General features: G+C 57.0%; 1 protein-coding gene across 2 annotated transcripts; it reads right to left on the bottom strand.

Moving 5' to 3' along the window:
- Positions 1-39: 39 nt before the first annotated feature.
- Positions 40-24,996, bottom strand: MAPK8IP1 (mitogen-activated protein kinase 8 interacting protein 1). Of its 2 annotated transcripts, none has more exons than XM_042038370.1 (12): positions 24,873-24,996; positions 17,617-17,722; positions 9,843-10,076; positions 6,126-6,207; positions 4,727-5,599; positions 4,267-4,342; positions 3,662-3,834; positions 3,266-3,375; positions 3,023-3,142; positions 1,920-1,990; positions 1,489-1,587; positions 40-1,057 (listed from the first exon to the last, which is right to left on the bottom strand). In XM_042038370.1, exons 1-12 carry the CDS (start codon positions 24,956-24,958, stop codon positions 985-987), a joined length of 2,103 nt encoding a protein of 700 aa, XP_041894304.1. In that variant the 5' UTR covers positions 24,959-24,996; the 3' UTR covers positions 40-984. The 2 variants fall into 2 exon arrangements, with proteins under 2 accessions (XP_041894304.1, XP_041894305.1); XM_042038371.1 differs by lacking the exon at positions 24,873-24,996 and adding an exon at positions 19,706-19,805.
- Positions 24,997-26,031: the final 1,035 nt, after the last annotated feature.

The following is a 26,031-nucleotide window of genomic DNA, read 5'->3' on the forward strand; positions in this document are numbered from 1 at the left end:
ACCCCCTGCAGTGGGAAACAAACAGCACAGTAGCTCTGCTCCATGAACCATCATATTTAATAGTTGTTGCCATCACAGCAGATCCAGCTGAAGCACAAAGACCACTGGCTGCAGGGACCAGGAGAGCTCTTCTACCTCCCTGGTGCTTCGCACGGCTCCCTGCAGGCTTTAGCCCTTCCCTGCCCCACTTCGGGCAGACACCCAGCTTTGTGCAGGGACTGAGCCCCGCTGACCTGGGGTGTCCCTGCCCTGCCTCTGCCACCAGCAGCTTGGGGGAGAGGGGGAAGGGGCAGAGAAAGGCTTTCCCTCTCGAGGGTATAGTTACTGCAGAGAGGTATGAGGGGAATTTTTCTCTCTCCCCAGGGCATGGATACAAGATGGAAGGGGTGGGGACAGAGGCAGGGAAAAGCTGTCTCATCTCATTCTGGCTCTGGCAGAGGAGATTCTGGGGCTTCCTCTGCCACCCCTGCCCAGCAGCCATCTCCACAGGGCCTGGCAGGGAGGTGATCCCATCTCCCAGGCAGGAGCCAGCATGTGGGTCTTGTTTTCTGTAGCTGCTGTCTCATCATTCTGCAAGAGACTGACTCTGCCACTGCAATTAAAAGTCACCCCAGATGGATGTGACGGGAAGCTGTGCCATGGTCACAAGGAGGAGATGCTGTCACCCCAGCCTGCAGCTGGAAAGGGCATGAGCACGCTACTGCCCCCCCCAACCACTCACAAGTAGGGCACCCAGCAGGTGCTTCTCCAATAGAATAAACTAAGAGTATTTTGTACAATAAACACAATTTGTCCAGCCCTCCCCCCTCCCGTCCCCCCAGCCCGAGGAAGGGGAGTCACGAAAAGAGGCGGCGCTCCGTGCCCCGGGGAGCCCTGCCCCGGGCCCGCTCCTCCTCCAGGCTCAAAGCAGCTCTTGTCCATGCACGACACGGGGAAGGGGCGAGACTGCAGCCCTGGCTGTGCAGGAGGTGCCTGTCCCAGCCCCTACTCCAGGTAGATGTCCTCTGTGGGGCACGTGTACTCCACATACTCCTTGTAGAATTGCTGAAAAGCCCTCCTGCAACACAGCACCAGGTGAAGCTTAGCAGCAGCCTCCCCACAAGGCAATTATAGATCCCCGTTTCCATCCTGACTCTCACTCCCTACCCTGTGTCCTGTTTGACACCCCAGCTCCTAGCTCCTCCTGCATTAGCCTCCAGAGCTACCCTCAGAGCCACAGGGTCTCCCTGATTCCCTGCACAGTGCATTACTTTCAGCCATCTGCCTGCAAAGCCTTGCACTGGGACTTGTTCCAGTACTGTCAGGAATATGATGCCCATAGCCCTGTAAGCCCTGGCTCTCACACAAAGCATCTCACTTGAGGGAAGAGGTACCAGCCTGGGGCCAGGTCTGAGCCCCACATGTAGGGGGAGATGGCAGGATTCACCCTGGCTGTCTTGTTCCTCCTGCCCTTTATGAGCCAGTCTTCCCTGCCCAGCCAGGACTCACCCTACAGACTCTGCCAGTGGCTTCGTGGACTCCTCCGAGACAAAGACATGACAGGCAAATCTGTGGTCAGCAGGGTGCTTGGTGATGAACCCAAAATATCTGAGGGCAAAGAGAGTGGATGTGATTGGACCAGCAGACCAGCAGGCACAGGTACCCCAGCCTCTCTGAGGTGTACCCCCCCCTTAAGCATAGGGGTTTGGGACCTGAACCCCCCCCCCAATAAATCCTACTGGCCATCCCAGGGTCATGCCACTGACCATGTCTGCAGCGCTGGGCTCACAGGGGAAGGGGAGCCCTCCAAACTAGGGCTCTGGGAAACCTCCTTTCCTTCCTAGCCCCAGTTGTGCTACCCCCAGGGAGCAGGAAGGCAGCAAAGCCCCTCTGCTGAGCTACTGCTGTCAGGAGTGGCACCACACTTCCTTGCTACTCACTTGTTGTTCTTTGGATGGTACCCACAAAAGGAAATGTTCTTCAGCTGGAAAAAATGGCTACACTTGTTTACCTGGGGGAGAGAGAGAAGGGAACTGTCAGAGCTTTTCTCCCCACCCCCTGCAGGGCAGCTGGTCTCTGGCCACTGGAAATGCGCATTTGGAGACTGAGGAGTGAAATTAATTGGAGCCTAATCCTGGGCTGCTATCAGCAGCAGTTTCAGGATTGCTCCAAGCACCTGAACAAAGGGAGCTTTTCCAGGCAGCGCTGCTGGCTCTCACCCCAGCTGCCTTTACCGCCACTAGCTCCTGCAGGATTTCCCTGGAGGCCTTGAGTCAGACTGTACTCAGGCTAGAGTCAGTGCTGCTGTTCACCAGCACACACAGCCCTCCTTCTTCAGTAAAAAGGCTCTCTGAAACACCAGGAGATAGAAGGTGAATGGGTAACTTAGAACGAAACAAGTCATTCAAGCCCAGGTGTCAAAGGGTCCCAGCCAGAAACGAAAACTTATTTATACAAGTCTAAAGCACAACTAAGTTGATGGCATCCTCTAGGTACAAGCAAGATTTGTAGGAACCTCAGCCCAGCTCTGTCACAGCACTCAGAGTCATGAGCTACTCCTATCCCCCAGCTGGAAGGGAGGTTTCCCATCAGCTTGCTGCAAAACCCTCACTTGCCTTTGCTCAGCATCCCAACGTGCTCTACTAGGCTACTTATGCAGAATGCTAATCAGCAGCCTGCCCTTGCCAGATAAAGAGATTACAGGGCAGATCTGGAGGACACCACTCAAAATAGTAGCAGAAAGGTTTAGAAGCAGCTGACAGATTACCGGGTACAGCTCAGCTCGAAGCATCCCAGTGCAGTGACATGCCTGGCAGCTGTGAGAGCATCAGCTGGCAGTACTGCCCAGAGCTGGGGCCTTGTGAGGCATAGGAGACCCTGATGGTGGGCCTAAAATGCTGATGATGGTGTTTCTCACACCCTCAGACATGTGGTGGAGACCCTTAATTTTCATATGCAAACATGGCCTGTAGCACATAGGGCACAAGCCAGCTCAGAGCAGCAATCAGGGAAGGGATGAGATGAGCAGAGAGCGGGGCACTACCTTGCTGTGCTCCTTGCAGTCGTCAGCTTTCACAGCAATCTTGACCCCGCGCACGCTGATCTCCAGGACGCAGCTGGAGGGTGGGTTAAAGTGCACAGTGAGGCGGCGCGTGGTGGCAATCTGCGGAAGAGAGACACAAAGCCGTGGGACTTGTGAGCAGTGATGATGATTCCCCACTGAGGCTCTGCCCTGCTGCCAGAAGGAGCGGGCGCTCCTGCTCCCTGGGATGGTGTGGGACACTACCTTCTGCATGGCCGCGCAGAGCACATCATTGCCCTTGTGATAGGGAACCTGCACAGAGCCAAGGAACTTCACCCGGAACTGGTCCACCCAGTCGCTGCTCTTGGCCAGAGCTGGAAGAGAGAGCACATGGCAGGGATCATCTCCGGTGACCAGGTATATGGGCTGAGCCCCACCTCCCCCCCCATCTCCCAACCCCTGTGCTTTTCCCTGCCCAAGAAAAGCTTCCCTCAACACCAGGTACCAACTCCCAGCCTCACAGCAGAAGCCACTCATTGCTTCCTGCTGGATGCCCAGTTTGGTCCTCCCCCCAGCCCCCTGCTCAGCACCAGACTGCTCAGCAGGGAGGATGTGGTACAAGATGGAGACATCAGCAGTCTGCACACAGAGGCTTGGTACCTGTTACATGGTCTGTGTCCTTGGTGACTTCAATAGCATAGTAGGCAGGAAAGATGCCCCGATCTCCTGTGCGCATGTTGTAGGCCTCATACCAATAATCTTCTGCCTGCACCTCCACCAGCAAAGGATCATCCACCTCCAGCTCCAGCTCATCTGCGTGGCGAGGCACAAACCTGGGCAGAGAGGCAGTAGCAGCTGGCTGGCTAGCCGTGCTGGTGGCCTTCTCACTGGCACACTGCTGGGACACCCACCACCAACCCAGGCAGTGCCCTGGTAGCCATAGAGACCTGACACGCTAAATAAAGCATTGGAGGAGGTTTGGGCTCAACAGGCAGCAGCATCCTGGCACCTAATGCAAGGGTATCGCCTATTGCACCACCCAAGCTGCTCCTCAGAGGCTCCAGCTGCCCTCAGAGGTCTTGCCCACGCAGCAACCTGGGCAAATGTTGCTCCTGGGCAGGGCATGAGTTACAGGGACTGGTTTGTTCCCCAGGGCTTCCCACACCAGAAACACTGGAGTTTGTGCTAGCCCCACCTTGGCGGGAGTGCAGCACCAGCTTTCCCCTGCGAGAGGCTGGGGACACTGCCTGTGCCTGCAAGCTCACCTAAAGACAGCACGGTGAGTCTGCTCCTGCTCCTCCCCGTTGATCATGCAGGAGAACAACCCAAAGGATTCAGCACCTGGGGATGAAGGCAGAGGAGGACATGTCAGCATTGAGGGATCATCATCACAGCCAAGAGGACATGGGCTAGGCAGTCTGTTGAGGCTCCCGCAGGATGGCTCATCCAAGATAAAGCTATGTGCTGCCACAGGTGGGAGAGGCATAGCTGGAGCTCCTGAGCAGCCTCAAACACCTACTGCCACCCCCATCTGACACTCACAAAGTTTTTCCAAGCCCCACCATGCCTCCTGGACTACCAGGGACAAAGCCACAGGCTGCAACAAGCAGAACTGGGGCTCATGTCTGCCGGTGGCTTCCTATCTCCTGAGCGTGTACCACGGACAGGCAGGGCTGCCCAGGCAGGCAGCCACCAGCCCACCTCCCCCCAGTGCCCAGCACTCACTGGAGGACCGTGCCCGGCCACTCATGAAGACATTGAGGAACTTCTTGGAAAAGTGGATGTCTGCCTCGGGGGTGGAATCCTCAGAGAGGCAGACTGAGTCACGCTTCAGCGCATCCTCCTCGTACTCCTCGCCAATGGCCGACTCATAGGGTGAGGAGATGCAATTGTCGTAGACTGTGGCTGAGTCGCTCTCATCACTGTAGCCCGAGTAGCACTGCTTGAGGCTGACCAGCTCCAGCTGCACGTTCTCATCCACCACCAGTGTGTATTTGACAGAGTCATAGGAGAGGGCACTGGTGTCCGAACTCACGGAGGCTCTCTGGAGGTTGTGCCCTGGCCGGGAACCACCACTCCCACCACCACAGGAGGCCCTGGGCAGGTTTGTCTTGTCAGGGGAGGACATGTAGTCCAGCACCTCGTCCTCCTCGCTGATGGAGGGGTTGGTTTTCCCTGCCAGGGCTGAATAGCCGGAGGTGTCAATGTCAGAGCTGATGGACATGCGGTTCTCACTAGACTGAGACAGGAACGGCTTGTCAGTCTCCAGGGGGTCCGAGTTCTTCTGCACGGGTGTCAGGTAGATCTCCTCGGTGGCCTCCAGCCTCACATCCGTCTGGTAGCGGATACGGTCCCGGTGGGCCTCGGGGCCCCTCGTTACCACCACGACGCTGGCACCATGTGGTGGGGCCCGGCTGGTGGCCTGGTGCTTCTCGGGCAGCCGGGACGAGGCAACGCAGGCTGGGGCCATCTGTGTGGCTGCTGTGCGCCGGCATGGGCTCTCCGTGGATATGCCCCGGTCTTTGGTGGAGGTTGTGCTGTTTTGGTGATTGACCTCATCACTCAGGCAAACGTGGTCATGGGGAGGGGTCTGCTCACCTGGAGGGAGAGGAGAGCAGCATTGACAGCCATGCAGAGGGGGAAGGTGTCCAGGGATGCCACCCAGACTCACGGAATCATAGAATCATTTCAGTTGGAAAAGACCTCTAAGATTCTCAAGTCCAGCCACTAACACTGCCAAGTCCACCACTAAACCATGTCTCTAAGCACCACATCTACACAATTTTGAACACTTCCAGGGACGGTGATTCCAGCACCTCCCTGTTCCAACACTTGACCAACCTTTCAGTGAAGAAATTTTTTTGAATATCCAATCTAGACCTTCCCTGATGCAAATTGAGGCTATTTCCTCTTGTCCTACTGCTTGCTCCTTCGGAGAAGAGAGCAACTCCCAGCTCACTAACAACCTCCTTTCAGGTAACTGTGGAGAGCAAGATGGACATGCACCCTGCATCCATGTGGTATGTTTTCCCCAACCTCCTGCTCCAGCACCACTTGCCTCAGGCTCCTGAGCACCATGAAAGGGTGCAAGGAGCTGACCCTGGCCAAAAGCTTGAGAACTCACCCGTTTTCAGAGGGGACGACGACCGGGACACCCGCTCCTGCCAACTGTGCTTTTTCCCCAGAGAGTTGTTATTGAGAGTGTCCTGAGGAGAAGAACAAAGCTGCCTTATAGCCCAAACAGTAAACAGCATGTGGCACGGTGGCACCCATCCCTCCCTGGGTCCACAGCATCCACTCAGCTCCCCTCTCAGCTGGGCATGCTGGGGCACGTGATGCTCGGGGAGACCCCCCGCCAGCCCCACGTCTCACCATGCTGCTGCTGCAAGAGCTGGCATGATGGCTGAAGCAGGGTGGGCAAGGAGCCAGCTGGGCTGAATTCATCCACCAGGGGAACTCAGCTGCAGGAGCCCATAGCTGGACAGTCCCAAGACTAAAAATTCAAGACCTGAGCCTGCCTGCATGCTTTGCTCCCATCCTGCCAGCCTTGCCTACCTTCAAACCACCCAACTTAATGAAATGGGGGAAATCCCAAGGACCAGGTGTTGTGCTGCTGCTCAGCTGGGAGCCAGCTACTGGATAGACTAATGCCTGCCCCTGGAGACATTGGTGTTGGGTGTATTGAGGGGCACACACAGATAGTATGTATGCATACAAATCCATACATGCACACACACGCATGTATACAGCTCACTAGCAGATGTCAATCCTGAACAGCTGGAGAGGAGAGGCAGGATCAGGCCATCCATGCTCCCATGCTTGGACAAATTTCTGTGGGTTGCTGTGCCCTGCCTGCCCAGCCCTGGGTGGCTGGCCATGCATGTGCACAAGGGAACACGTGCTCAGCCTCGCTGTAAGACCGGGGGACCAAAGGGCACCAAGTCCCCTCTAACGAGAACCCTCCTGCAGATGGGGGACAAGTCCTCCCTACCTGCCTCCACAGGGTGTGACATCCTGCCTGGTGCAGCGCCAGCCCTCACCCACTCCTTCATCCCCAAGTTCTCCCTGGCTGCACACTCCCAGCCCCTCCTATGGGCACCGAGTGTTTCTGCCCCAGCTGCAGCAGTGGCATTTTCCACACTGTTAGTTTTTGCTCAAGTACCAAAGCCCCACTGGGACTCCCTGGATTTTCTCACGGCCTTATCACCAACCTGCAGCTGTTACCAGCAGCACAGGAGCTTATCTGTCCTTACTTTGCTTCCCCACCGACATGAAGGAAGCCTTCGCCCCAAAATTCCATCATGCCACACACTGCTGAACCATGCCTGCCAGATCCCTGTCTCCATGTGGGGAGGAGAGACCCCCTTCACAGGGCTTTGGCAACCTCCCACCATGGCCTCCATGAATCCCTCCTGTGCCAAGGCAAATAACAGCACGTCCCTGCTAGCCTTTCCCAGGGACACGATGGGCCGGGATGCAGGCCAGGCAAGCTGTCACAGTGACGGCCTCTGTGTGCAGAGTGCCACAGGGCCAGCACACACAAGCCAGCCTGGCTGCCTGGACTGCAACCGGAGGCACAGCTCACTGAGCCCACCCATCCCACAGGGCCACAGCACTCAGGGGTCTGTAATGCCCAGCCAGGGTGGAGAGACCTTCACAAAGTCTTAGAGGATGAACCTAGCCAGTAACAACTGCTGTTCCTTGCCCTCTGGAGAGTTGGGGATGTTCCTCTCACCATTTCCAGGCCACCTGCCTGGAATGATGATCACAGAGCCCAGCAGCAACTGAGACATCACCAGGCTGGATCTTGGCCTCACAAGAGCAGAGGGTGAGATGACGCCTTGTTTTGTGAATGTCCTGTCTGGCAGAGTACCTGGTACCCCAACTGGGCATTCAAGAGAGGATGCATGGCCATGGTCCCTCTTCTGACTATATGCAGGAAGAGGGAGCTGGGCAGGCCAAGAGGATGCAGTGTCTCACAACTGGAGAAAGATTTCAGGCTGATCCCCAGGGGATGCCCTGCACCCTGTCCTCTCCTCAGTGCACCACATGTAGACAGGGAGAAACTGCCTCTGCCTAGAGGTAGGCATCCAGAACAGGAATCCCAAGCACCTTACAGCCAGTCCCTCACTAGATCCTACCAACAGCACTATTCTACCTGGCCAGCCATGCCCCAGTCCTGTGCCACCATCCTTGCTGGCTCCAGGCTCCTATTGCCAGCTGCAGCAAAGCCACCTCTCCCATTCCCCACGTCCTCAGCTCAGCTGTGCCCATGCCTCCCAGTGAGCGCCACAGCCTCCACCACCACCGGCTTCCCCTCCTCAACCTACCATCTCTGCAACACCCCCCACCCCCATCTCTCTCCAGGGGCCTGCTCCCACTCCTGGACACTGTTTGGGACTGAGTGCCTGGGAGAGGGCCCTGCTGTTCCCCACCTCCCCCAGCTGGATGTGGCTGCCACATGCCACTTGCTCCTTGGGGTCCCTGCACAGGGTGGGACAAGGCTGCTGCTGTCCCCTTGTCCATTATGCTCAGTGGGGCTCCCCCCGCCTCCCCAGCCCTGCTGCCTTTGTCCCTGGTGCCAGCTGCCTGCGGGCGCCTATCCTTGGCTCTGTGCCTTCCTCCTCCTCCTCCCACCCATGGCCTCAGGCAGAGAGCTGGCATCAGCTGCCGGTGCTGGGCTGGTGACACCCAGCTCCGACTACTCCCCATCTGTCACCCACGGGGACACCTGCCTCTCACTTCATGCTCCTCGGCTGAACGTCACCGCGACGAAAATCCTCCTACTTGGCAGAAGGCAGAGCTGAACGCAGGAGGGTGGCAAAAATAGCCCTGCATGTCGCACACTTTGCGTGGGTTTGTGAAGTTTGCAGAAATGACAGGGCAAAGGGACTCCAGCCGCTGCCTGGGGGGTCAGCATGCAGGGCACCAGAACACCATCCACCCCAGGGGTGACAGTAACACCATGGCTGTATGGGGCAGGCAGTCTTGGGTAAAACCATCCAAAATCTTGTACAAAATCTGAGCATGAACAAGACAACAGAACCCCCTTGTCCTCCTGGCCACCATTTTGGGCGTTGCTTTTCTGTCTCTCAAATTTTGCACGGGGTTCTGACATTAATGCTTCTCTTGCCAAGCACCACTGCTCAGGAGCTGAGGCCACCAGGTCCCCGCTGCCGGGCATGGGGCACCTGGTGTCAGCAACCTGCCCTAGAACCGGTGCTGCCCCAACCTGGGGCAGCTGGAGCCCAGCCAGCTGTTGGCGCCGGCCCTGGGCTCGCCAGCCCGTGGCGTGGTGCCCCGTCCCGCGATGGCTCATTCACGCGTTCGGTATCCATGTCTCGTTTGCTCCCCATCCCACGGGAGCCCTTCGCAGCTCCCACCCTGCCCCTACCACGGCTCTCTGCCAGGCCACTCGGACCCTGCTGGGTCACATCTCAGTCCCGACGCGATTCCTCGAGTGTTCCCTCTCCACCTCGGCAGCAGGGATGAAAGAAGGACCCACCCGGCGCCTAAGCCCTCTCAAAGAACCGCCGCCGAGCGCAGTGCTGGGATGCTCGGCGGTGGGCGGGGGCGGCCCGGCAGGGCGTGCTCAGCTCCCCGGCACCTGGGGACCCCCGGGCCCTCAGTCGCTCTCTCCGGCCGGGGGACACGAGCGGCGGTGAGAAGGGACCCCCGGGCAGCGGAGCCGAGCCCCGCCATCCCATTCTATTCCCCCCACCCGCGCCCTGCCTCCCTCCATCCGCCCAAGACAAAAGCCCCTGGCGGACGGCGGGAGCATCCCCCCTCCTCCTCTTCCTCCGCACCCCCCGATCGCCCCGAGCCCACCATCCCGCCTCACCTGGCTGCGAGGCACCTGCGGGAAGAGGTTGAGGGTTGTGGGTCGCTTCGGCCTGTAGACTTCGGTGGTCCCGGCCGGGGGGTCTTTCTGCAGCGGCTCGGGCGCCGTCTGCTCCTCGGCCGGCGTGTCCCCCGCCGCGTCGATGAGGTCGAGCTGGAGCATCTCGGCCTGCAGCCGGCTGGCCTCCCCGCCGCCCGCCGCCCGGGCCGCGCCGCCCGCCCGGCTCACATGGCCCTGCCGGGATTAGCGCCCGCGATCAGGCCACCGGGCGGGCGGGACGGGCCGCCGCGCCTCCCGCCGGGGCCGGGCAGGGGGGCCGGGGCCGCCGCATCGGCACCCGCGGCCGCTGCCTTTTAAAGGGGCAGCGATGTTATTCCCGCAGCCGGGGAGCCCCGCGCCCCGTCCCCGCCTCCCCGGCAGGTGCGGGCAGCATCCTTCCTCCCTTGCTGATGGGGCTCCCCGGCACCTCATCCCCGGCAGGTGCCTGTCTGTAGGTACATGCAGCCGTCACATTCACTACGAAGCACACAAACGTGCACACCCAGGTTTCATCTCGACATAACAAGGACATTTTTTTTACAGCGAGAACAACCATTCTGCAGAACAACCTCCCCAGGGAAATGGTAGAGTCCTCATCGCTGGAGATTTTCAAGACGCCACTAGAGAGTGTGCCAGATCGTCTCACCCAGACTCCCTTTCCCACACAAGGTTTGGCCAGGTGATCCTTTGAGGTCCTTTCCAGCCTAGGCTGCCCTATGATTCTTCCTTCCAAGGCAGACTGTGCCCTTTCTTGGTTCCTGTCCTGGCAGTTGGGACTCACACAAGCATGTCATCAATTTGATCAGCCTTGGTCCACCCCCTGCCTGGAGCAGGTCGCTTGGGGTCTTGCCCATCACACCTGAACATCCTCACAGATGGAGAACTCACCACCGTGTTGGGTACTGGCACTGTGTGCTGCACTACTGCTACTTTTTCTCTCTACGGGGTTGAAATTTTCACTGCACACCTCTGAAAGGAGTCAGGTTCCTTCTTCACTGTAATGCCCACTTGGATGAGCAGCTCCATCCCCCTTGTCTTACTCATCTAGGACAAGCCTTCTCTGCCTGCTCCTTGCTCCTTGCATTTGCATATATCGGGACCTGAGGCCATATGGGAGGGATGCCTGGCACTGGCTGTCCAGTTACCTGCTGGTGATGGCTGTGCTCTGGCTGGCAGCAGCTCCACTCTTTCCCCTGTACCCTTTTGGAGCAGGGTGGCCACCGTGGCCTGTGGGGACTGTGAGGAGCAGGTGCCCCATCCCACTGTCCCAGCTGGGCCCAAGTGCTGAGCCACCACACTGCTTGTGGCTGGGTTGCTGGGCAAAGAGGCACCAATATTCCCCCCACGTGTGTTTAAAGGTCAGTGGTTTTCTTCCCAAGGCCCCTTCCTTGCATTAACTGGAGCTTGCACATGCACAAGTTGCTGCAGCCAGCAATAAAGGCGGCAACTTGGCATCAGCAAGTTGAATTGCCTGTGTTATCAGCTGTTTGTGGCGACTGCAAGCTCATCAGCAGGCAGAGGTGGGCAAGGGCTGGTTTTTGCAGCTGAACAATATCCACGTCTTCAGCCGCGTGGAGGATGCCCCTTGAGCCATGGGAGAAGAAACAGCCCCAGCAGCTCTGGCAGCCACTCCAAGAGCTCTTGTTGCTACCAGCTCATGACCTGTCAGACAAAAGCCAGCACAGGTAGGGCTCTGCCTGCTGCAGGCACAACACAAACCCTCTCATGAGAGCTATTTCCCAGTGCCCCTGCTGACATCCTGCAGTGGGTGAGCAACTGGAGAAACACTGCCACTGATACTCGTCCTCTTGAGGCTTTAAACATTTAAATCCCTCGTTTTGAGCATTAGCCTCCATGCCACCAGTTCTGCATTTCTGTGACACCAGTCTTCTGTGACAAATCACATGGATTTTAACAAGGAAACCGAGGCACGGGAAAAGAACTGGAGGGAAATGCCAACTGAATAGATTATACCTAGCCAAGGTGGGTGTATTGGAGTCAGCTGGTGACATTCAACCTAGACTGCTAATGATGCTGCTTCCATAATCCTGTAGCTGTAGCAATCACTTGGAAAACTCACAGAGGGAAAAGTCCCAGAAGGATTCAGAAAAGCAGATCTGCTCATTCTGAAGAAAAGGGCACCCTAGCAGGGGTGCAGCATTCCAGGTTCAAAAGCTGGGAGGAAACTACAGCCACTGCAGGTATTATTTATGGCCTGTAGCTCAACAAAGTGATTTTGAAACCCCACAGAAATCAATCACCTTACCATGTGAGTGAGACATGCAGTTATCTGCAAAGCAAGAGGGGGGATTAGACATTGGGAAGCCTTTCTAACTGCAAGGACACTGCTCCACCAGAACAGACTGTCTCGGGAGCCCTCTAGGAACAAGTTCATGTCACCTAAGGTCATCTTGAGCATGCTTATGTCTCAGCACAGATGCAATGGTGAGGTGACTTCCCAAAGTCCCTTCACCCTGTGGGAGAGATCAGGGTGTGTGGGAGAGCAGTACCAGTGCCCAAATCTTGCAGCAGGATGAACACAAGATACACACCCGGCCCTCAGTGCAGTCACGGGGACACTCGTGCTTCCTCACAGACCTATCCCTGGGACAGATGTGATGCTGGTGATCCTACCTCCCACCTGCATGGTGCCGTCCCAATGGCAAAAAGCCCCAGTGCCCAGCAACTAGTCTCTCTCTGATTGTCCCAATGTTGTTATCCATGGTTCCAGGGGGCTGCAGCAGAACGAGCCCTGCTGCAATTGAGAGGTGCTGGGATCACCCCTGGAACAGTGGTCTAAGCTGGGGAATCACCTGCGTGGGGGCTGCTGCCCACCTGAGGAAGCTGCTTGCTTCCCTAGGAATGAAAGGCTCTTGCAAGAGGAGTGGGGTGATATGCAAGATGTTGCTTGAGTGATGAAAGGCTCTTCCCTGCTCCCCCACTCTCACAGCCTTCACTGTCAGAGGAGGAGTGGCAAAACCTTCAGCTGGGAAAAGCATTTTGTGAGCACAGGGAAGCAAGGGGGACTTGCCAAGCAGAGGGCACAACTGTACCCCCCTCCCTACCACCGGCTGGCTTCAAAGCGCCAGGAGGAGCCTCTCTGCCCCAGCCTGGCACAGCCACAGCTGGCCATGGATCACATTCATGGCACAGCCTGTGAAAAGCTGCACGGGATAAGCAGCCACTTTGGTGCCCTATCCTTTGCTCCCAGCCTGCGCATCCAGCTCCCCACCAGTCCCTGGATCACAGGGTCATGGCAGCTGCTTCCCTCTTTGCAGTGGGTCCCACTGGCCTTCCAGGAGCGGCTAGCAGCAGTGGCACACTTGGATCAGTGATGCTGAACATCAAGAGAAAGCCCCTGGCATTTCTAGCAGTATTATTATGCTGAGAACACATAGTGTTTTGGGTTTTTCCTCCACATATCTGTATCTTCATGGCTCGGTCAGACGTTTTCATGGAGATCCATGAAGGCTCAGCACAGCCCTGTGTCAGCTCTTTTCCCTTTGGGTGCTTGTTCTCATGCTCTTAGGTATTTCTAAGAAAGGTGTTTCTTTTTTAAATTTTTTTTTCGTTCCTGCATTAACCATTTTCCACAGTTCCTGGAAAATAGATGAGGCACTAAACTCTTATTAACCTCTGCCTGGCTGTTTGCTGGGATCCATCTTGCTGAAACCAGGGTTTGTCACCCTGGATTTCCAAACCACTAAAACAAGGCCAAACCCCAAGTCTGGTGCTTTTGTTGCAACCATCCCTCTCGGCAAACCTGACTGCTGCCATTGGTGAGGTGGAGGATGTATCCCTCACCGTGGTGGCCCCTGCTCCTTCGCAGCTGGCCTCCTGCCTTGCCATTCAACAGCCCCAAAGACACCTCTGCTCCTCCTCCAAGCCTGCTCCTCAGCCTATCCCTCGCTTCTCTTTTCATTCACTGGGGACTTCTTGTTGAAATTAAGGCTTTTTTCAGCCACATGTGGGATTATTCCTCATTCTTAGTACATGGTCTCCCATCCATGAGGTGTGGGCCTCATCAGTGGATAGTTCCCTCTTGCACAAACATCAGTCTATGCCTCCTTGCAGTTTCTGTGTGTCTAAGCCACTATTTCTGAAGAGCTGCTAAAATAGCCGATAATGAGGTCATCTTTGTTTTTCTGGGACCAAAAAAACCCCCAACACCCATCTCTGTTTGGGTGTTGACCTCTGCACCAGCTGTCTGTTCCTGCCACAGGGTTTTGTCATCAACCAGATCTGCCCAGACCCCCCACCTCACCAAGGTCACTGACTGTCCCCCCCCAAGAGTCACCTTCGCAGCCCTCGGGCAGGGTTTATCCCCTTGTTCCTTGTCAGTTCTTTTCTGCTTGCTGCTGAGTTACTGTGCCTGCCCATCTCTCCAGAGACACACCGTTGGGCAGCTGGATGACTCCAGCCCCATGTCTCATGGTGCTCCCCACATCCTGCTTCCCCCTTGCCCATCGCTCTCTGCTCTGGTGTGATCCAGTGAGCCAGCAGCTTGCTTTCACCTCACATTGCTCCATTGCCAGGCTTTCACCAGCTGCCTGGCACTGCAGGGGTGACCCGGGCCAACCCTCCACCCCTCCGTACCACAGCTGCTCTGTGGCACTGGCACCAGGAACTCACCACAGGCAGGGCATCAGCATGGCCCCCTCACGCCCTGGTGCCAGCGTCCCTGACTCGCCACCCCCAGGCAGCCCCACACGATGCAATTAGCTGGCTGATGCTGCCCGCTGGTCATTACTGATCTGCTGGCCCCCGCGCCGCGTGCACACCCGGCCAAGCTGCTCCCTCTGGGCCTGACTGCTTCCATCAGGCAGATCCTGTAACCGTGGCGCCCCGAGCTCGCTCTGGATGGCAATCAGCTTGGAAAGCTCCCTGGCTGTCGCCTTTGACATTCGGGATTGAAAAGGCCCTCTCACAGCCATTGTTGTCACCACTTTCGGTTCTGCTCCTCGGGCAATCCTCAGTGTCCCATATAAACCATTTGGACATATTTTTAGCAGGCATTTTTCCTGAGCGTGATAAGCTTCCTCCTTTGCTGTGTTTATGAATAACTCATTGCTTCCCCTACGGCAGCCTCGCATCCCCCTCCCGCCCCAGCAGACTCTCAGTGCACCCAGACATTTGTGTAAAGCAGCTCTGAGCTGTCCCCAGGGAAGGCATGGGGCTCGCTCCCAGAGCCTGAGCAAACCCTCTCCTGAGGGTCAGGTCTCTCTATTGCAGCACAGGGATGCAGGAATGCCCGAGTTAACTGTTTCAAATGGGCAAAAGGGACTGTTTTCCCCCCGCCTCAAGGAAGGGCTGCAGCAGTTGTGCTTCAAGTCCCCCCTTCCTGCCAAACTTCAGCCAACGGCTGGCAGTCTGTAGAGAAAAAAAATCCTGCTCTGAGCCCAGTGGTGCTATCAGCAGTAGGGAACTGGGACGGGTAATGGGAAGAATCCAGCAACACACCCACAGTCTCTGTCTGCCTCACCTACTGCAGGCAAGAGGATCTTCCCAATGCCGGGCCCTCGCCGTGGCTGTGCCCTCATGGATGCCCAGCACTGGGTTTGCCCTTGGTTTGCCTGCAGCATTATCCCTCCTTCCTTTAGCATACACAGCCCATGAGCCCAGACTGTCCCAGGGAAGTCTGGACATAACATCCTGAAGCAGGAGGAGGCTGCAGTTGGAGCAGAGATATCAAGCAGCAGCCCCATATCTGGGAACAGAGAAATTTGTGCTGGGAAGGTCATGAATTAGACCAAGGAGCACAGCAAGACACCTTCACCTCCCAGAGATGAGGTCTGCCTGTACCTTCCTGCCTGCAGTGAGGGATTCCAAACGACACAAATTCACTTTCTAATTTTAAATCTGCGACAAATTCTTGTGCCTTTCCTGTCCTCGCTGGGTCTTTATCAGTTTTGCAGAGGAAGTATTTCCTCTGAGGGACAGAATGACGCTCAAACCACTTGGCTGCTCCTCCAGCATTTGCATCCTTTAGCATGAAACACATGGACAAAATGCAGAAACTCTGTGTTGAGGGGTATTAGTTCTTAGCTTAAATAAGTAAGTTTTAAGTAGAATGAGTTAGAATGGGTTCACAGAGTTATAATACTGTGTGATCTAGTATGTTGTTTGCTCAGCTTTACTTGCCTAGCATCAGTAGCTGGATCTGCTGAAGCCTTGAGCTGCAAGCTCTGAGTTTACACCTAGAGATGTTTTTGGCTGGAATTGAGTTAATTCTCCTAGTAATTTTCCTAGTAGCTGGTACAGTGCTGTGTTTCGTCTTTCTTATGAGACGAGCATTGATACCACACTGATGCTGCTGTGGTTGTTGCTGAGTAGTGTTTATCCCAAGCCTAGGGTTTTTTATTTCCCCATGCTCTGTCAGTGAGCAGGTGCACCAGAAGTACAAACCAGAAGACAAGGAGACTCCAGCTGTCAGCAGAAGCTGTAACTCCACAAGATAAGAACAGTGTATGGCCTGCCTGCACAGACACAGAGAAAGAACCCAGTAAGATGTTAGAAGACCCCAGACCAAAAATCACCATTGGACCAAGAGGTGCATGGGGAGTGTCTGAGGAGTGGGTGCATGAGCTGTAAGGGTACAACTGCCCAGGGATTTCTTTGTTCAGGGTCCCTCTCCACAGGCACCCAGCTTGAGCTGACCTGCTGCTGTACCTCTAAACTATTTATTTTTAGAAAATCTGAGCCTGGGGCTTTGCTACAAGAAACCTAGGGTCGAGCCTGAAGGAGGAGGTGTCAGCCTTAGAGTAAGTGTGTGTTTGAGTGAGGGGTCAATAAGGGCACCTGTCAGCTTCCTGGAGCTGCCCACTGCAAAGAGATTCTGGTCCCAGCAGTTAAAAGTCTCAGGTGGTGTGTGTGTGATTCCTGGTGTGAGAATGCTCAGGACGTGCCTTTTCCTTTAACACTTTAAAATTCCCTGCATTATTTCCAAACCCAATGTAACTATCAATTTATCTCCACATTTCTGCCCCCATGGCCTTCTAGGTAAGTTCAAATAGTGGTGTGAACCCCATCAGGTTCTTGACAGTGTGCTCTGAGATGGATGGGAGACCCAGCTGCAGCACCTGCACAGGCTTCCCAGCTCCCATCTTTATTCCACCTGCTGCCTGCTGGGGTCAGAGCTACCTCCTTCATCCCTGTTTTGGGAGCCTCCAGGTCTCCAGCCTCCCAAAGACCTGTGAACAGCTCTAGCTAAAGCTAGCTAGGAAGCCACAAAGAACACCTCGGGTGAGCAGAGGACAGCTCTCACCATGCCAGTCCAGCTGCATCCCCATGTCCAGGGGACAGGAGGCACAGTCTATGTGGGACCTTTGGTGCCACCTTGCAAATGCCCTTGATCCCTGAGCATGCTTGTCAGGTGCCAGATGCTTGCTGGTCATCCTGCTCAAATGGGGACATGCCCCCATGTGCACCCAAATCCTCAGGCTCATCCCTGAGGTATAAACTCAAACCCCTATAGCACAGTGGGAACCAAAATGCACCAGCTTTGAGATGTTTTTTTTGTCCCCGGAGTTTGTCTGGCTCAGAAAGGATCTGCACTGTGCTGGAGTGAGGAGAGGGCACTGCCAAGCAGAGGGGATTAGGGCCATGGCAGTGGGCTCTTTGAGGAAGCATCACTCATCTGGGGATCTGGTGGTCCTGCATGGGGGCTGATGGTCCTGCCAGCCCCCCGGCACATTCTGCCCATCCCTATCTTTCTCCCCATCCCCAGTGCACTTACCCGGGTGGCCAGGCTCTCCTTGCAGTGCAGGCTGATTCCACACTCATCAGTGATCTCAGAGAGGTCTTCATCCTCAAACTCCTCAAGGCTGATGTCATGGGTGAGCCTGGAGGGAGTGGAGATGGCATGGTCACACACTGCCCAGTAGTGAACAGGAGGGTGCAGGGTGCCATGGTGCCATGGGCTGGGAGCACTGACACCCTGGGAGAGGCTCTCCCAGTCTCTACTGGCAAGAAAGACTGGGAAGGCAGCTCGGTCCCAGAGGGGATAGGTCTGTCCCCATCCAGTGGCTGGGCTTGGCATGGTCCGTGGCTCTTGGGAGGCAGGAGGAGTGTGTCCCAAAGCAGTCCCTGCCTGACCAAAGACAGCAGGGACCTGCAGGTTGGGAGAACATGGACAGTACAGCCAGCCTTATCACAGGAGGTTTTTTCTGCTCACACCATCCCAGGGAGCTGCTGGGATTGTCCCAGCTGGGCACAGACACCCAACAGGGCAAAGGTCAGGGGTACAGGAAGGAGAGAGGCTGGGGGTCCTGACAGGGCACAGATGGAGGATGGACCTGCTGGGACAGGTGACCACATCAAGACCCACAGAGCTTGCAAGCACAGCAAACCCCTCAGCCATGGCATGACCAGACCCTGAGCTGCAGCTGGGGGCATGTCCCAGCCCAGGTGCCTGCAGTAGGAAAGGGCAGCAATTTCCCTCTACACAAAAATCACCTCCCAGGGTTACTATGGGCATCCCTGTGAACATCGGTGCTGCTGAGCTGGCCTGCACGGCCTCAGGGGCCCCTTAGAGCTGCCAGGCCCAGCCACATGGACTCATTACACCCCTTCAAAACAAGAGATATCCTTTTAGCAGCTGAAAATGCGCTGATGAGCCCCGGGAGAGTGGTGAGGTGCTCCTGGTTTCTGAGCATTAAAACATTTCAACACCGTGGTACCAAAATGCTCTTCTCACTTATTCATTACCACAGGGATAAATAAAAGAGCCCAACTCAAAAGTCCTTGGCCAACCTACTCAGACCCCTGAGTTTTGTCTGGAATGGCCATGGGCACTGCTTTGCTTGCCACCATTTCCCTTTGCTCCCAGCTCCTCCAGCTGGGAGATACTTGGGTGAAAGGGCTATGCCAAGCCCATCACCCCTCTCTAGCTTGGCCCCCAGCAGTGCCGTGAGAAAGGAATGAGAATGGTGTTTTGTGACCTGCAGAGCTCCCGCTCTCACTTTAAGCACTGCTTGCACATCTTGGGGCTCCCCCCTGCAGTGGCACCAACCCATCTCCCCTATCCCAGGTCCTGGAAAGGGAAAAGAGCAGGAGAAGACCATGGGGGAATCAGCATCCTCCCTCTGTATTTCTGAGGACCCCACTAGTAGTGGTCTCCTGGGGTGAAGACAACTGGGAACAACCATACCCCTTGAGGCAGCCCCTGCAAGACACATCAGGAGTGCAAGGACACAGCCTTCAGCACAGGGTGGGATGCCTAGACCCCCCTTCGCCCACCTCCTCCTGCTCCCCATGGGAGGGAGGCAATGCAGAGCAGGAGGCTCATGATGAGCCTTCAAAGCACAGATTGATTTCTTCTCCAGTTACACGGGTCGCCAGGGTGGGACATGATCCATTGCTAAAGCTCAGGGCCTCCACCCGCCATGCTGTGGGAGTGCAGTGGGAACTGCGGGATCCCAGTGAGAGGCACAGCATTGCCGAGGGGCTGCCAGGGGCCCCTGGCTCTGCAGGAGCAGCCTGACAGGGTGGCAGTGCCCCCCACTCTGGGATGGGGACAGGCAGCCCTGTCCGTGCTCGCAGGGATGGGGAGATGCTGAGCAGTTCCCCAGCACTGGCCCTGCCTGCCAGTGCTGAGGCACAGCAGGATGTGTCCAGATGCCTTTTGCCACTCTGGTGCCTGGCTGTCACAGAGCTCCCTGCGCAGCCAGGAAAACTTTGAGCTCAACTGGGTGCCAAGTTTCCTCCTGTCCTGTGGCCATCACTCACAGAGAAGGGTGATGCGCCCAAGAGCAAGGGGCCGCCCCTCGTTCCCCTGCATGCCCACGAGACGGTCCCCCCTCCCCTAGGCCCAGCAGGTCCCCTACCATTTCTCCCACTGATCTTCCAGCCAGCTCTCCTCCTCGGTGCTCGACTCCATTTTCAAGGGCAGCTGCATTGAGGAGGACCCCCCTTCACTGGGGGACACACTCCCACACCAAAAAAACCCCCCAGGCCCGCTGTGAGGAGTAGTGAGGGAGATGACAGCTGAGCCTTGGGTGCCTGCTGCCTCTCTGCCTGCCCCGTCGCAGTCTGTGGCTGCCGGCGCTGCTCTGTATCCTCACTGCGCAACCTGGGGAAGCTCATTAAAAATAGATGGAATCAGCTGTCCTGGAGGGGGAAAAAAAAATAAAAAAACAACCTCCCCAGCTGAGCCAGCGCCAAGTCCCTGCACTCTGCTGGGGATGCTGACTGCCTCTGTCTGCCAGCCAGCCAGCCTGGCTCCTGGTCTTGCTCCAGCACTCGGCTCCTCAGCACCCACAGTGGGCACAGGGGATCTGCTAACCCCGTCATGGAAACCTGCACCACCTGGCCTCCTCCTGCCCTTGCAGCACTGCTGTCCCCCACAGCAAGGGGACACAGACAGGAGCGTCTGTCCGGCTTCTCAGCAGGTAGAGTGAGGTCACTCACTGGTGCAAAGGCCAGAGTGTTTCCAGCACAGCAGGACCAGTGTCATGGCCAGCTGCACTTCCGAGCCCAGGGGAGCACCTTCGCCAAGGGGCAAGCCCAGCCAGCGCAGAGCAGTGCTGCCAGCACTGCCCCTTCCCTGTCTGCCCCCACCTAACACTCCCGCCTCAGGCAGGATCATCCCTGGGCTTCCCGAACCTCTAACCCATGTTGAGGGCCAGAGAAATACCTGGTGAGCTGCTCTGCCAGCTCCCACCCCTCTTCTGCTGATGAAGGAAAGAGGGGTCTTTCCCAGGAGGGGCCATCAGGTGTTGGTGACAAACTGCTGGCACAGTGGCCTCAGATAATCCTCCACCACCCCCATGCCTCACAGACCCACTCACCCCTTGCCCCATCAGGATGAAGCCAAAGTAGCTCTAGAAGATGCACCCACCATGACTCTGAGATGGGGACAGGGCATCCCCCTCCCCACCAGCTGCATCCCCTTTGATACACAGTGGGGTGGCATCCCCACTGCCACCCATCACAGCACTGCTCTCCTGCCTCTCACTGACACCCACTCCAGGAGCTTCAAGTATTGGGTGCATCTCCCACCACCTATTTGGGACCCAGCTTTGCTCCTGGACAGATCAAAGTGGGTGATGTCCACAGGAGCCCAGCTCAGGGCCTGGAGTGCCCTGCTGAGCTAACCTGTTGCAAGCTCTCTCCCCACCAGTGCCACACCACTGGTGAATGTCACTCATGATACTATGGTCACTGTCATTCAGCCCCACAAGAACAGCATCCAGGACTCCATCTTCCCTATCAGCTCTGCCTGGAGGCACCTCATCTGCTTGAAACCTCAATTAATGCAATGAATAAAGAAATCTCTACCTCCGTATTACTCGCGCCCTTTGCTCCTCTCACATGGATGCTCCAGGACTTCCTAGGAGATACAAGGAAGGTTTTGCATTACCACCCCTGCCTTTCTTTCTTGCTTCTCAAAGAGGCTAAAAATACCAGCAAAATGAAACAGCTCTGACTCCTCTCAGCTCCATCATTGGCAGTGAAAGTCTGAGCAGGACTTACATGTGTATTTTGGCCAACTTCCCTCTCCAGTGGCCATGGCATCACAGGTATGTGGGAGTCTGTCCTCATCTGTGAGGGTGGGAGAACCCTACCCTTGCAGGTTATGGGTGCTTTCCTGAAGGATGTGCCAAGAGGCACCCGAAGGCTGGCAGCCCTGCTGTATGCATGAGAACTGATAAACTTGGGATTCTCAGGAACTGTGAGAGCAAGAGTACACCTGTGGGTGCATGAACGGAGGCAGACGTTACCTGTGCATGGCAGGAGCAGCTTGATCACAGTCCTAAGAGCAGCCTTATAGTCACTCCTGGCTGCTGTGCCTCTCTTGACCCCATCCCCTGCCGGGCCACTGCCACTGCAGGGGATTTTCCACGCAGGGGTTTGGCCAGGGCAACATGCTGTGATGAAGCTGGGGGCTCCAACGAGCCCAGCAGCCCAAGCCACACTCTGACAGTCTGCTGTCGTGTGCTGTGTGCAAGTCCTGTAACCAGCACCAGTGGAAAAAATAATACTAACCTACATTAGGCTGGCCCCTGTCTTTTTCTTCCATCTCAATGGCCACAGAGACTGCTTTATTTGAACCGAGGAGAAGGCGCCTCTGTCTCTCCATCAGAGGAAGACAGCGCTTTCGTCTCCCCTCACAAGAAGACAGGTAGCCCCATTCCGACGCCCAGCTCATTCATTGCCTCCAAACAGGCTTTCCTGACAGCTTCAGATGAGCACGACAGACACATGAAACAAACCACAGCGCAAGAACTGATTTTTGCCTCAGCCTGAAGGTGCGTCTTTGAACTTCCCGACAAGATGTGGAGAACTTCTTCCCCCAGAGACCCCCTCCCTTCCCAAAGGGCTGTGATTTCTGACAGGACTCCCCTTCCCCTCTCTCCTGACCTATGCAAATAACTCCCTAAGGGTTTCTTTCCCTAGGAGCCTTCCTGTCCAGTAGCCAGATGGATGCCCTTTGCTTTTATCAGGGAAAGCTGAAGGAGATAGCAGGGATCAGTCAGTGACCTCCTCCCAGGTTCCAGCTACATTAGAGCCACAGTCCTGGGGGCAGTGGGGCAGGCAACACCGTGAGCTCTGCAGGGCCCTGCAGCCAGCTGCACCCCAGCTGTGCCAGCTCTCCCTGCCCTCTAATGCTGGGTAGAGGGACCCCCAACCCAGAGAGGCCCCAGAGAGCCCCTCACAGGAAAGCTTGCCACAAAGCACCGCCAAAGCTTCTTAGCAGGGCAAGGAGCTGCAACAGTGTCCCAGAGAAAGATGTTAAGGAGCTCCAGTGAACACAGACCCTGCTGGGAGGCTTTGGAAAGCTTAAGGACAACAGGGAGGCTGGGTGAGAATAACTTTTCTGTCTCCTAAAATTTCTTTGCTGTCTCCTAAAATGCTGTTATTCTTGTCGTGATGAACAGACACCTCTGGAGGACCTCCTGGCTAAAGGAGGGATCACCTCACCATCCTTTTCCTCCCACTTCTTCTCAGACAGCACCAAACCATCACTGCCAGGCCACTATGCTTGGTCTCTTCAGAGCTTCAGTCTCCTTGCCAGCCAGGACCAAGCCCTCTCTCAATTCAAGCCAACCAACGCCTAATGATTGTGCTGGCGTGTCACCACTCGGAGCTGGGAGAGCAGGTGCGTGTACCAGAGGGCAGAAATCTGAAGTACCTCATCCTGCAGGCAGCAAGCAGGGGCAGCAGGCAGGGCTCACTCGCTGCCAGCCGTGGTCTGAGCCTTCACCCTGAACCACACTCATCGCTGCTGGGTCCAGCTCATCTGCAGGGCACAGCCCCTCGCTGAGCCCCACAGCAGGGATGCAGGACCTGGGACATGCCCAAACCAAGCTGTGACATGTAACCCTGCTTGTGTTTCACTAGGATGGCTCCCTTCTCACATGATACTCCAGCCACAACATTGCCTCTGATCTGCCAGACCCTGCCCCAGGCTCAGATACATCACTGCATCTTCTTCCACTCCAAATCTTACACCCTGATCTCGGTGCCTGAGGAAGATTTTGCACTCCTGCCTTGATTCCCCAGTTTTCCACCCAGCTGCACAGCCTCCTTCACGGAGATCAGTTCTTCCCTGGAGCAGGCTGGCAGCACACGAGGCTCTTTTTCCAAAGGTCTGAGGCACAGCAAGAAGCAGCAGCTCATTCTCCCTCCCAGGGCATCGCTGCTTGCTGGGGAGCAGGAGGGTGCCCAGGGGACAGCCGCTGCATCCAGGACAGCGCCAGGTGGTAGGCCCAAGGCTGCTCAGCAGCTCAGCCTCCGGCCCCCGGCTCGGTGGCCAAGCCCCTTTTCCGTGGTGGATGATTCCAGAGGCAGCGTTTCATCGCTGGCTTTGCAGGGTACACCAGCCATGTTGCAACAGCTCCCAGCAGCTCTCGCAGGCAGCGCTGCAATAGGAGGCAGCTGCCAAAGACCCGGAGCCACCAGCAAAGGGGGTCCAGAAACAGAGCCCTTCAAATATAAATTGCCTGAACACCACCTTTGCTCAACTGCACCCGCCTGTTTCCTCGCAGGGACCCACGGGTTCCCCAGCCTCAGGGGCTGGGCCTGATGGAGGAGGGCACGATCTTAGCTGTGGTCTCAAGTGTGGACCGGCCCCTCCTTTCCTCCCAAAATCTCAGCATGCAAAACAGCTAGTACCATTCCCCCCTTTCAGGCAGCTCCCCTCCAGCACCCCTGGGTGGCAGAGGCAAGCAGAGAGCAATGGCTGACGAGGGCACGGCTGACAGGAGCAGCGAGCCTCCCCCGACAGCAAGCGAACACCGTACCTGCAGGCAGGGGCAGGGCTCCTCCCTCACCCACCTAGCACATCCCTGTCCCAGAGCTACCCTCAGCAGGTACCAGAGGCTCCAAAACCCCCAGGCATCCCTGGCCTGGCCCATGCCATCGGAAGTCCGTGTGACAAGCCTCATTGGGTTTCGGAGGAGACACAGCCCCCTGCGTCCCAAATCGATGGGAGCACTTGGTATTGCTAAGAGGATCAATTCTGGCACTCTCCCACCGTCTCACTTGGGGTTCCTGTTTCACAGGGGTAGGAAGGAAGCAGAAGCACCTGGGATTTCTAGGAAAGGACTAGAAAAAGGCTTTCCTTGGGGAGAGGAGTGAGCTGAACCTTTTTTCTTTCATGAAGAAGAGGTGTTTGAAGAGGAGGTAAGACAGGTAAGGGGGCGGGGGTGGTGTGTGGAGGGGGACATGAGGCCAAGCAGGGGGCTGGGAAGCTGCAGTGGTGTATGGATGGGGTGAGGGCCAACATGGCTTGGGTGGGCGGGCTAAGCAGCCGTGGGGGGGCTGGAGCGATGTCTGCGGTGGGGGTCCGCGGTGGCTGGGGCGGGGGGCAGAAGGCATGGCTGGGGCGGGGGGGCCGAGGGGAGGCGCGGGCAGGGGGCAGAAGCACTGGAGGAGGCGGGGGCCCGGCGCGGCGGTGCGGGCGGGGGCTGCAGCAGATGGGGAGCGCTGCCCCGGACAAGGGACAGGGGCAGCCCCGAGAGGGTTCCGCGGGGGGACGGCGGCCGGTACCTGAAATTGGGGGGCGAGGCGAGGTGCAGCCCCAGGAAGGGTGAGGAGGCGGGCGGGGATGCAGCTCCTTTCTCTCGCTCCGCCATTCTGTGGCTCTCTCCATGCAGGCGGAGGGCGGGCGGGAGGGAGGGAGGCAGGGAAGGAGGGATGAAGGGAGGGGGATGCTGGCGGTGCCGGCGGGGAGGGACATACCTGCCGCCGGGGCGGGGGGAGCGGGGGGCGCGGCCCGGAGGCTCCATCCCGCGGCTCCCGGCGGCAGCTGCAGGACAGGCACGGCACAGATGGGAGCGTCACCTCGCACCCCGACCCCATCCGCTCCCCCCGGCCTCGGGGAACGCCGGCGCCGGCGGGGCAGATGTGCCCGCAGCTGGAGACTGCACCCTCAAGGGCAGGTGCAGGGGACTGCCAGGGTGTCCCAAGGCCGGGAGAAGCAACCCCAGGAGCGGGGCCGGCTGGCCGAGCGGGCAGGCAGCAGCCCCGGGAGAGGGGCTGGACACAGAGAGCCACTTGCAGGGGTCTCCTCGGCAGCGGGGAGGTGCCTGGAGGCAGCAGGAGCAGGCACGCTGCGCTTTGGCACCCATGGCAGGTTTGCAGCACCTGGCAACAGGTCTGGCAGCCCCAGTACAAACCCTGTCCGTGTCGAAGCTTACCAGGGCTGCAAGCACCGCAAAGGGAATTAAAGAAGCAGCATACACATGCCTTCCACAGGCACAAAGGAGGGGGAAAATGCATCTCAAGGTTTCAGGTATCTCCCCAGAAAGGGCAGACACTTTTGCATCCAGCTATGTCCCAAGGAGCATTTTATCTTGGGTGGGTACTCATTGCTGCTACCCTTCCTTACCAACCTGAGCAGGTTTCTTTCCCCTGCCTCCCCTCCCCAAGCTTTGCAGGCTATCTCAGAAAACTGTGCAGGCTCTGCTGTGCACAGATATGGACAGCATCAGTATTTTTAGGTCCCAAGGCTACTTCTGTATCTGAATGGGAGAACTTTCCCTGCCCACTGTGCTCCCAGTCCCTGTCTGTGACAGTCCTGGATGGCACAAGTGGCACTTCTTTAGCAGTTCAAATGTTAAAGATACACCCAGTCTCATCAGTGTTTCTCAAACCACAGAGCTGACTGCCATTGAGGCGATGGTATTAGTTCTTGGCCAAGACCCAG

Source organism: Corvus kubaryi, unplaced genomic scaffold, assembly GCF_017639235.1.
Source record: "Corvus kubaryi isolate FWS band 111438036 unplaced genomic scaffold, C.kubaryi_AGA036_p1.0 37392, whole genome shotgun sequence".
Taxonomy (NCBI): Eukaryota; Metazoa; Chordata; class Aves; order Passeriformes; family Corvidae; genus Corvus; species Corvus kubaryi.

What these genes read in the sequence shown, in the direction of transcription:
- MAPK8IP1 (XM_042038370.1), bottom strand. Translation starts at nt 24,958, where the DNA reads ATGGCGGAGCGAGAGAAAGGAGCTGCATCCCCGCCCGCCTCCTCACCC. An exon ending in GTCGTCCCCTCTGAAAACGG is followed by an intron (nt 5,600 to 6,125) that starts GTGAGTTCTCAA and finishes CTCTCCCTCCAG; the next exon opens with GTGAGCAGACCCCTCCCCAT. An exon ending in GGACACAGACCATGTAACAG is followed by an intron (nt 3,376 to 3,661) that starts GTACCAAGCCTC and finishes TCTCTCTTCCAG; the next exon opens with CTCTGGCCAAGAGCAGCGAC.